The 9824-nt window shown below is 34.5% G+C and overlaps 1 protein-coding gene across 1 annotated transcript; it reads left to right on the top strand.

Moving 5' to 3' along the window:
* Nucleotides 1-7450: 7450 nt before the first annotated feature.
* Nucleotides 7451-9540, top strand: LOC107865687 (expansin-like B1). Its single transcript, XM_016711915.2, has 3 exons — nucleotides 7451-7616; nucleotides 8027-8401; nucleotides 9192-9540. Exons 1-3 carry the CDS (start codon nucleotides 7542-7544, stop codon nucleotides 9396-9398), a joined length of 657 nt encoding a protein of 218 aa, XP_016567401.2. The 5' UTR covers nucleotides 7451-7541; the 3' UTR covers nucleotides 9399-9540.
* The last annotated feature ends 284 nt before the right edge of the window (nucleotides 9541-9824 follow it).

The following is a 9824-nucleotide window of genomic DNA, read 5'->3' as shown; positions in this document are numbered from 1 at the left end:
TCAAATACAGAGGGTCTTTTATTAGCAGCAGTGGATTCTTATTCCATGGTGATGTAATTACTGACTGCCCTTCTTATAGAGATGCGAATTGGAGGTGGCTAAGTGTATCCTAGGCCTTCACGTGTCTGCCTGGTTGTACCCTCCGACGGAAGTTTGCCCAACCTTGATGGCTCATTAGGATTGTATATAGCCTTTACAAATAGCTTGTATGCATTTGGGTCAAAGCCTTCTTTCGTACGCTTCGAAGGGAGTGTCATATCTTGTAGCAGATTTTGAGCCACAGACTCTTCAAGTAGTCTTGAGGATGGATTTATTACATCAATCTTCCTGATAGGTAAAGTTAGCCCCATTAGCACATTATCTTGGGCATTCGATGGGTGATCTTTCTCTTTCTTTACCTTTGGCACGTTGCAAAGAACATGAGTTGTCTTCTTTTTTATAGGTGCAACACTTTTTTATTCAAAGTGAAAAAGGGCTTTTTGGTGGCGAATTTTTCGAAAGTCACTGCGACCTTCTTAGATGCAAGATCGTCACACTTGGTCTTGGCGACATCTTCAACCCTTTTCTCATCCACAACATAATTCTTTAAGTAAAATTTTGCATCGGCAAAATGTGACTCAGCTTTAGTGAATGGCTTGTCATCAGCAACTATCTTTCTTTCCACTCCGCTTTTGAGGTAATTTAAACATTGATAGTAAGAGGACGATATAATTTTGTTCCCATGCACCCAAGGCCTACCAAGAAATATATTATATGAATTTTTGGCATTGGTTGCATGCATCAATGCATTTGATCGAAAATCATCCATATGAATCCCCAACTTGATAGATCCCATGGCCCTCTGTCCCCTTAGTTGAAACCTTGGATCATTATACGGCTTTCGTCCAATTCACTAGTAGCGATGCCAAGTTTCATCATCGTGTGGATAGGTAGGATGTTGACTCTAGATCCCTCATCTATCAGGATTCTATTGATATTCTTTCCTAGAATTTGACCCACCATGTATAAGGGATGGTTATGTAGGGCCTCACCAAGAAGAAGATCGTTATTTGTGAATGTGATTTTTGTATCACATACATGTGACTCTTTGTGAAGAATTTCAGGAAGCTTTTCGAAAGATGAAGGAACTTCCATGGGTAAATTCTTACTCTTTGCCCCCTCTTTGACAGTATTAAAACATGATGCCCCAAGTTTTACTCGAGCAGTCCTTGCACGAAACCAATTTGGTAAGAATTCCTCCAACGTTACTGGACACCGTGGTTTTTTAAGGTGAAGCTTTGTGACGTTCGTCCTTTTTGGAAGTTCAACCAGGTTTTATTTCCTTGGTTTCTTTACCATTCTCCTTCTGGTTGGCTGCTCGTACGACTCCTTTCGCAGACTTGTTCTCCTGCGTCTGCGCCTGGTCACTAGAGTCCAACCTTCATCATCGCCTTTGTCAACTGAAGACCTGTCAGGCTCTAATATTTTTTCATTATGCTCTTCGACACATATTTGGACTAGACCGAGTGAGCCAAATATGATAGATATTTAATGATAACTGGTTGTCTCATCGTCGAAGAAGATCTTCTTCTCTTTTGCCAGTTGCATAACTTTATCTTTAAAGACAAATCACTTATCCATAGGGTGACTTATGAGCCTATGATATTTGCAATAATTAGGGTCATTGGTCCTCCCAACTTCGTTGGGACGCTTCATCTCTTGGAGTTCAATGAACTTATGCTCAAGGAGTTCATCGAAAATCTCAGCAACATTAGAATCGAGGAAGGGATCTTCATTTTCTTGCATCTTCTTTAGAGTTTTCTGACTTGGATGTGCTCCAAAAGTCGTATTCACATTTTGCTTCTTGTTTACCTTTGTGGTGACCTTCACAGGAGACACATCAACATTCATGGACTCCTTGTTGTCATTTTTTGAGGACAAACTTGCCCCATCTTTTGGGTTCCTGCTTATCCTTTCCCCTTCGAGGGTCATAGATAAGCGTTAATCCCTTTCCAGCAGAAGACATGCTCAAATCCATATCATGAGCATAGGTAGCTAGCTCTTCAAATGATTTAGGCTTAATGTCTTGCAAGATGTAGAGAAACTCCTAGTACATTTCTTGGACGCACATCTCTAATGCAGAAGCTTCGCTGAGCCTATCTTTGCAGTTTAGGCTAGCATTTCTTCATCGATTGATGAAGTCAATGACTGATTCATCCTTTTTTTTTGAGTATTTGTAAGCTCTACCATGCTTACTGTACGCCTTGTGCTATAAAAACGATTTAGGAACTCGTGCTCCAATTGTTCCCAACTATCGATAGAATTAGGTTAAAGGTCTGTATACCAATCAAAGACGTTTCCTTTTAGGGAACGAACAAACTATTTGACAAGATAGTCACCGTAAGTTCCAACATTGTTACATGTCTCAGCAAAGTGTGCGACGTGATGTTTAAGTTCCCTTTGCCCTCAAATTGTTAAATTTGAGGGGTTGATAGCCGGCAAGAAATTTGAGGCTATCTATCCTTGCAGTGTATCACTTGACATACGCAAGAGAAGATTTGGTGACAACATCATACTTGTCTTTGAGGGTTCCTTCAATGAATTCCCTCAAATGCCCAATCGGGATCATTCCCTTAGAAGAAACTTACACCTCTTTAGACGGTGGTGTTTGTTTCACAGGATTTTTTGTCTCATGAACCTCTGGAGATTTTCTAGGTGCATGGCTAAACTCTCCGTCTATCAGACCTTCCACCCTATCCACTATCTTATCAATTTAAGCATCTTGATTCTGAACATATTTGGTCAGGCTCTTAATTGCCTTTGCTAAATTCTCAAGCTGCTCCTTCATAGACGAGGCATCAGTCACCATCACTTGCATAATCACTGAAGATATCGGAAAGTAGCATGGATTATCGCACAAGTTGATCTTTGAAGCGCTCAACTTATGCGGTATAGTCGGAGATGATGAGTTGCTCGAACGATCATTGCTCTTTGTGCCAGAGTGTTTGGAACTGGAATTCTCAAGTAAATCTAGAGTCTTCTTAAGCGATTCCGCCACACTGCTTCCTCCTTCCGAAGAACTTGCATTGAATTTCTTTCCTTTTGGGGTTGAAGATTCAAAAATTGGAGTTGGTTCGGACGACACTGGATGTGTTTGTTGTCCTAGCAAGCCTTCCTTGCTCTTTGTGACAGTTCCTAAGCTTTCGAAAATAACACCAAGGATGCTTTCTACTTCACCAGAGAACTTTGAATCAGCAGCCTTAGATGTAGTTGATTGAGAGTTGACCTTCTTGGAAGTCATTTCAGTGTTGTTGAACTTTGCAGTTGGAGCAGTTGAGATGACAGATAGAGATTGTCCTACTGGGCGTGCCAGAATTTGTTGGACAATAAAATTTTTGGGATCGAAAAAATAAATAATTGAGCCAAGAAAATATTAAACAATCAATTTATTGATTTCAATATGTGAGTGTTACAATCTCTATGAATCTTCTAATTCGCCTTTTCAAATATAAATTCAAGGGTTTGAAGCTTGATCTTGAATTTGAACTTGATTTGTTGATTTGGGGGACTTGATCTTGACTTGTGCTTGAATTCAAGGGCTTTTGAGCTTGTTTTTGAATATTGTGGTCTTGATTTTGGATCTTGATGAACTTGACTTGAATGCTTGAGCTTTTTAGGAAAATTGTGGCGTTTGATCCACGAGCTTTCTCTTGCTGCTTTTAGAGTTCTGAGCTTCTTTTCTGAATTATGGGCCCCCTATTTATAGTTGTGGAAAGGGAAGAGTCATGATGAAAATGGACTTTCTTTGACCAATCATACTTGAGTGACATGACACCTTTTATGAACTTTGATTTCATGGGCCTGCTGCATCATTTTGACATGTGGCATGGTCCTATTGGATTCATTTCTTGACTTAGCATGCCACGTCATTTGACACGTGGTGCTTATTTGGGCCTCTAGAATATGACAATATTTTGGGCTTAATAAAGTAGGCTCATCATTTGTAGCCCAAATTAATGGACTAACCCAATAAATATCGGACCTTATTTAAATTCATTTATGCTTTGACTTAAATAATTAATCCAATTATATTAATCCACAATATACTCAATATTTATTTGGGGAAAATGACCTTCTGGACTCCTGTACTATGTCGGTTTATAAGTTGGACACTTCTACTTACATATTTGTCATCTGGACCCTTGAACCCATTAAAAAGCAACATTTTACACCCTTTGACCGTTGACCTTGCCTATGTACCATTGAAATGGTAAATAGGACAAAGAGAGTGTAGCCACTTGCCTGAGGGTGCGAGTGAAGGTCAATTTTTGACCAATTTTACATTAAAATAATAATAATAATAATAATAATAATAATAATAATAATAATAATAATATTAAAATTAAAAATAAAAATAAAAAGGGGCCTTTTTTACTCCATCTTTTTTAATTTAAAAATATTTTTAAAAATTTAAAAATAATTTTAAAATATTTTTAAAATTTTTTAAAAAATAAAAATATTTTTTTCCTCCCCAGTCCGTCCCTACCCCCACACCCCACCCACCCCCCCCATCCCCCCCCAACACCCGTCCAGTCCTTCCCCACCCCCACCCCCCACACCTTACCCACCCTCATCCCACCCTACCCCAACCCCTTCCAGCCCCTCCCCCCATCCCAACCCCGTCCAGCCCCTCTCCCCAGCCCTCCCCCCACCATCACCTTCACTTTTTATTTTTTATTTTAATTTTTTCTCAATTCAATTCTTTTTTTTGAATAAAAATTTAAATTTGAAATCTTTTTTTGGGGGGGTTAAAATTTAAATTTGAATTGAAAGTGAGTGATAGTAAATATTAAAAGAAATTAGTGAATTTCTCTTGAAAAAAATTAAATATTTTGTGAATTTTTTAAAGATATTCAAATTTAAAAATAAAAAATTTATTATGTTTGTATATATGAATTTATAGTTAAAAATTTAAATTAGTTGGAGAAGAATTTTAATTATTTGGAATGAATTTGATGTTTAATTTGTGAGCAAAAATAAAAACATGATTATTCAAATTTTTCTACAATTATAAATTTTTCTTATTTAATTAAATTAATTTTAATATTTAATTTGTTATTTAGCATTTTAAAAATGACTTGAAATTTAATGTAATACTTTTTTTTTTTTTTTAAATGACGTGGCAGATGAGGCAGACGTGGCAGCTGACGTGGGAAGAATGTGTTACACTCACAAAAAAAGGGTTTAAAATATTGTTTTTTAGTGAGTTTAGGGGGTTTAAAATATTGTTTTTTAGTGAGTTCAGGGGTTCAGATGACAAACATGTAAGTAGAAGTATCCAACTTACAAAACCGACATAGTACAAGGGTCCAGAAGGTCATTTTGCCTATTTATTTGGGACTAATATATTTTAAATTTAATATAATCCGAATTTTTTACGGATTTAAATTTAATAAACTTTCAGCGCCCACACACACCCATTAAGAAAATAATTATTGATATGACTATTTTATCATACTATTCCTATTAAATGATGTTTAGAGTAATATATCTTGAAAATGATTTGGAGAATAAGCAATTAACGCAAAGGGTAAAATAAATAGAAAAAAAAATCCTTTTTTTTTCTTGATTTATCAAAAGTAACAAGAAAATAAGTAAAAACGAACGGAAGGAGTAATTTACTTTAAGACGTAACATGCATTGACAAAACCTTGAGTAATAAATGAGTAAACTTATGGAGTAAATTCTATTGAGGATTATGCATAAAACAACCAATAAGAGAAAAGAAGAGCGGTTAGGGTATTAATATTTCTCGTCATCATTCGCTAAAAACAATTCTATCCCAAATAATAAGTCGTCAATAGATATTATTTTCAATATAATTTAGGTGGTGTATCACTAGCTAGGTCTTGAAATCTTTCATTTATCACATTAATAGCAGGTTTGGATTAATAAAAGTATTGCTAGGCGTGCTCAAGTTGAATTAATAGATAAACAGTTACATGTTGAATAGAAGTAATGAACTGGTAATAAATCGTTAATTATTCAGCAATATTCTATTAAAATAGCTAAATGACATTAAAATCTAAACTATCTATGGAAAAATATAATTTTAAAGTAGTTTTATGTTAAAAATAAATGAATTAAATGATGGAAATGGAATAGAAAGAGGTACGAATTTGCAGTGGAAAAAAAATATTTTGATGAATATTATGAGTAAAAATAAGGCTTTATCAAATCGATGTATGGTTTTTAACTAATTGTCTGATTCAATTTATAAGTACTTATAAACTTTAGTGGTTTTAATGACTATAAACTAAAAAAAAAATATTATAAATCGCTAGTATGTAATTGACTTTTCGGGATATTATATTATAAAGAGTTTAGGACTTTTGGAAGTAGAGTGTGGAGATGAGAGTTAAACCATCAAAGAATTATTGAAAGTCAAACATAGCTAGTCCTACAGCAATAATTGCAACTCTACTATACTAAAACGAATAGTCAAAATATTATATGTACTGTAGGAAAATATAATTTTCTTAATATATTGATATATGAGATTAAAAAAACTTTTGGAAGCAAATATATGGAATATAAGTTTTGTGCACGTACAAAATATTTTATACTAGCAGGTAAACTTGATCTGTTATTGTAGGTTATCCAATATTTTACATAAAAATTTAAAAAGAAAAGTTTGGGTAACCAGGTCAAGCACAAAACTTAAATAATCGTGATTAGGACTTTGTTTTGAATGGTTAATCTCAATCTATAATTTTTAATTATAACACATGTGTTCTATTTAAGTAGTAACTTGGAGAAATGGAGTAAATCCACAAAGTCAATATACCTGCCCCTCGTACATCCCATGCATGCCATCCAACTCTTGTCTTTAAGTTAAATTAAATTCACTCATTTTTATCAACTCTTCTCTTTATTTAAATAAATTCACTCAGTTTTATCCGTTGAGCACAAAGACATTACACAAATGGGCATCTTAGTTGATTATAATAGACTTGTCTGCATGATTTTATTCCTGCCTTCTCTGTGCTACAGCAATCAAACTATTGCTTGCAAAGCTACTTTTTATGAGACTTCTGATGGCAAAGGTAGCTAGTAAGCCCTCATTTTGTAATACTTCATACTTATAGTAAGTAAATTCTGCGTCTCATCTAAAAGTAGTTAGTAGAGAAATTAAATATATTTTTATTTACTTAATTATACTTTCAACACATCGATCCCTTACGCATGCGGGTTCTCTTCTTCTTTTTTTTTTCATGGTTCACGTATGTGAAAATTATTCAATCTCACTACCTTGTCTTCTCTGATACCATGTTGATCCAAGTGTTCGACAATCTCTTTTAAAATCTTAAGTGGTTAGGGAGGGCATAATTTTTATTTTTTTAATATATTCTCAACAAAGTCAACTTAATTTGGTTATGTAAAGTATATGGTTTGTTAGATACTATGCATTATATATTTTATTTTTTGAAGTATATTTTATTAATTTGTAGCAATATTTAATCTCAGGTGGAACATGTGGTTATGGAAACTATGGAAATTATATGAATAATGTGCGGGTCACTGCAGTCTCCTCCAAGCTCTACAACAATGGAGCTGGTTGTGGTGCATGCTATCACGTAAGAGTCCCTTCGTGGTTATAACTATATCATGTGGAAAGTTGAAATTATAAAAGAATTGCTAAGAAAATGAAAGAATTATATTATTATTGTTGGGTGTGGCAACAAAAGTCTCACATTGATAGCTGAAAATACTGAGAAGCTAAGCTAGGCATACGATCTAGGACTTTTGGAGAAAATCATGCAGCCGGTTTGACCTGAAACGGACAATATCACACCAAGTAAGAGTATCTCTGAACTGATTGAGCCAACAATTCTTTTAGAAATGGACTAACAGAAAAGTAAGTCAAACAAATTAAAGCAAAGAGAGTAATAAACAATTTAATGCAAATACATTATTTGAGCAAAATTTACTGAATTTGGTCGAACCCGTACGTGAACAAAAGTAATACAAACTTGAAAAATTACAGGTAACATGCAAGGAGAAGCCAGTATGTGTTTCCTGGTTCAATGGAACATGCAGCAGGGTGGAGACAATATGCAGTTTCAGTGGAACAAAGCTAATGGTGACTGACAATAGAGAAGGTCCAGTTGGAACTGACTTCATTATACCTTATACAAACTTTGGTTCATTGGCTGTTCATCCTGGTGTAGCTTATTATGTGTATGCAAAAGGAGTGGTTGATGTAAATTACAGAAGAGTTTCTTGCACCAACAACAATAATGGTATCATTAATCTAGCACTCGAGGTCGATGAACATACTAATTATCCTGCCTACATTGCCTTTGTTCCAATTACTTATCAAGGAGGTCTCACTGATATCTTGGCTATCGAAATCTATGAGGTACCAACTAACTACTCCCATCTTGAAAGAATTTTTTTTTTTAAATCATCTGATATTCGAAATTCATTGGTTTGATGATTATATAATCAGTTGAACGACTTGGGCTATTATGGGTGGAAAGTGTTTCTGATCATAAAGTTATTCAAATTCGAGAATTTTGATTAAGGGTGGATGAAGGATCTCATTGATCCGTCCCGCAACATCTAGTGGTCACAAAACTAATCACTTAGCTTTTTTTTGTTTTTAAATTTTCAATTTGTATTATTATTTGATATTCGGAATTCACTAACCCAACTGATTTGAATTCGCTTCTACCGATGCTTTTTTCTATTTCTAGGGTCACACCAACTCAAATCTCAGATTAAGGACACTGGTGAAATCATATGCATCTCACCACATTCCTTCGTGGTGACAGTCTTTTTTCTTGATAACTAATCAGCATTCGAAATTCACTATCACATTAATCTGAATTCTTGCTGCATATAGTCCATTAAAAAAAGCAAGCGTTTCTCATCAACAATAATTTCATTCCTCAAAACTCGAATTGAAGACCTCTAATTAAGATGAAGGGATCTTATCCATATATTCCATCAACATCGTTGGGGATAAATGTTAATCACTCGATCATGCATGCATATATTATGTTACATAATCATTTTTATTCAGTATAAAGTAATCAACTTTGGCTACAATATTTTCAGAGGGTATATTAAACCTAATAATAAAACCATCTCAAGTTATAAATTCGATCTGCATATTTGTCAAAATATATTCGGGGTTGATGATGCAGGAAAAATGCAACAAATGGATAGAAATGAGGAGGGCATATGGAGCTGTGTTTGACATGGCTAACCCACCAAGTGGACCACTAATACTAAGGATTCAAGTGACTGATCATGATGGCAGCATCACCAAATGGGTGCAGTCCAAAAAGGCTATCATCCCTTCATACTGGAAGCCTGGAACTATTATTCAAACTGACATTCAACTTTCTTGATGTACAATATAAGTAGTTAATATTCCAAAACATGAAATAATTGATTACTAATTGGCCATCTCTAATTAGCTATATAAATGGAGATGACCTAATAAAGTTTATGTAATTCGTCAGCGTTAATGTTATTTTGTTACAGTTTTAATAAGGCGGAACTTTGTGTAATTAGTTTCAGAAATTAGTTAGGAAAGCTGCAAATCAAGATAATTAATTTACTTTTGTGGGATATTTTTATGTACTTTTCCCAAAAGAATATTTATAAACCTGTGTACGTAATTGATTTTTTTTAATACTAAACAAGTTAGGACTTTAGAAATAGTGCATAAGTTGATAGAGTTAAACCATCAAAGAGTTATTGGAAGTCAATATATAGCTAAGTTCTAGCACAAAGAATATTTACCTGCCTTGAATAGTTCTAGGTCAAAGAAT

The sequence above is a fragment of the Capsicum annuum genome, chromosome 1 (assembly GCF_002878395.1).
Source record: "Capsicum annuum cultivar UCD-10X-F1 chromosome 1, UCD10Xv1.1, whole genome shotgun sequence".
Classification (NCBI taxonomy): Eukaryota; Viridiplantae; Streptophyta; class Magnoliopsida; order Solanales; family Solanaceae; genus Capsicum; species Capsicum annuum.
Note: the sequence above shows the minus strand (reverse complement) of the source record. Positions and strands in the feature narration are given on the sequence as shown.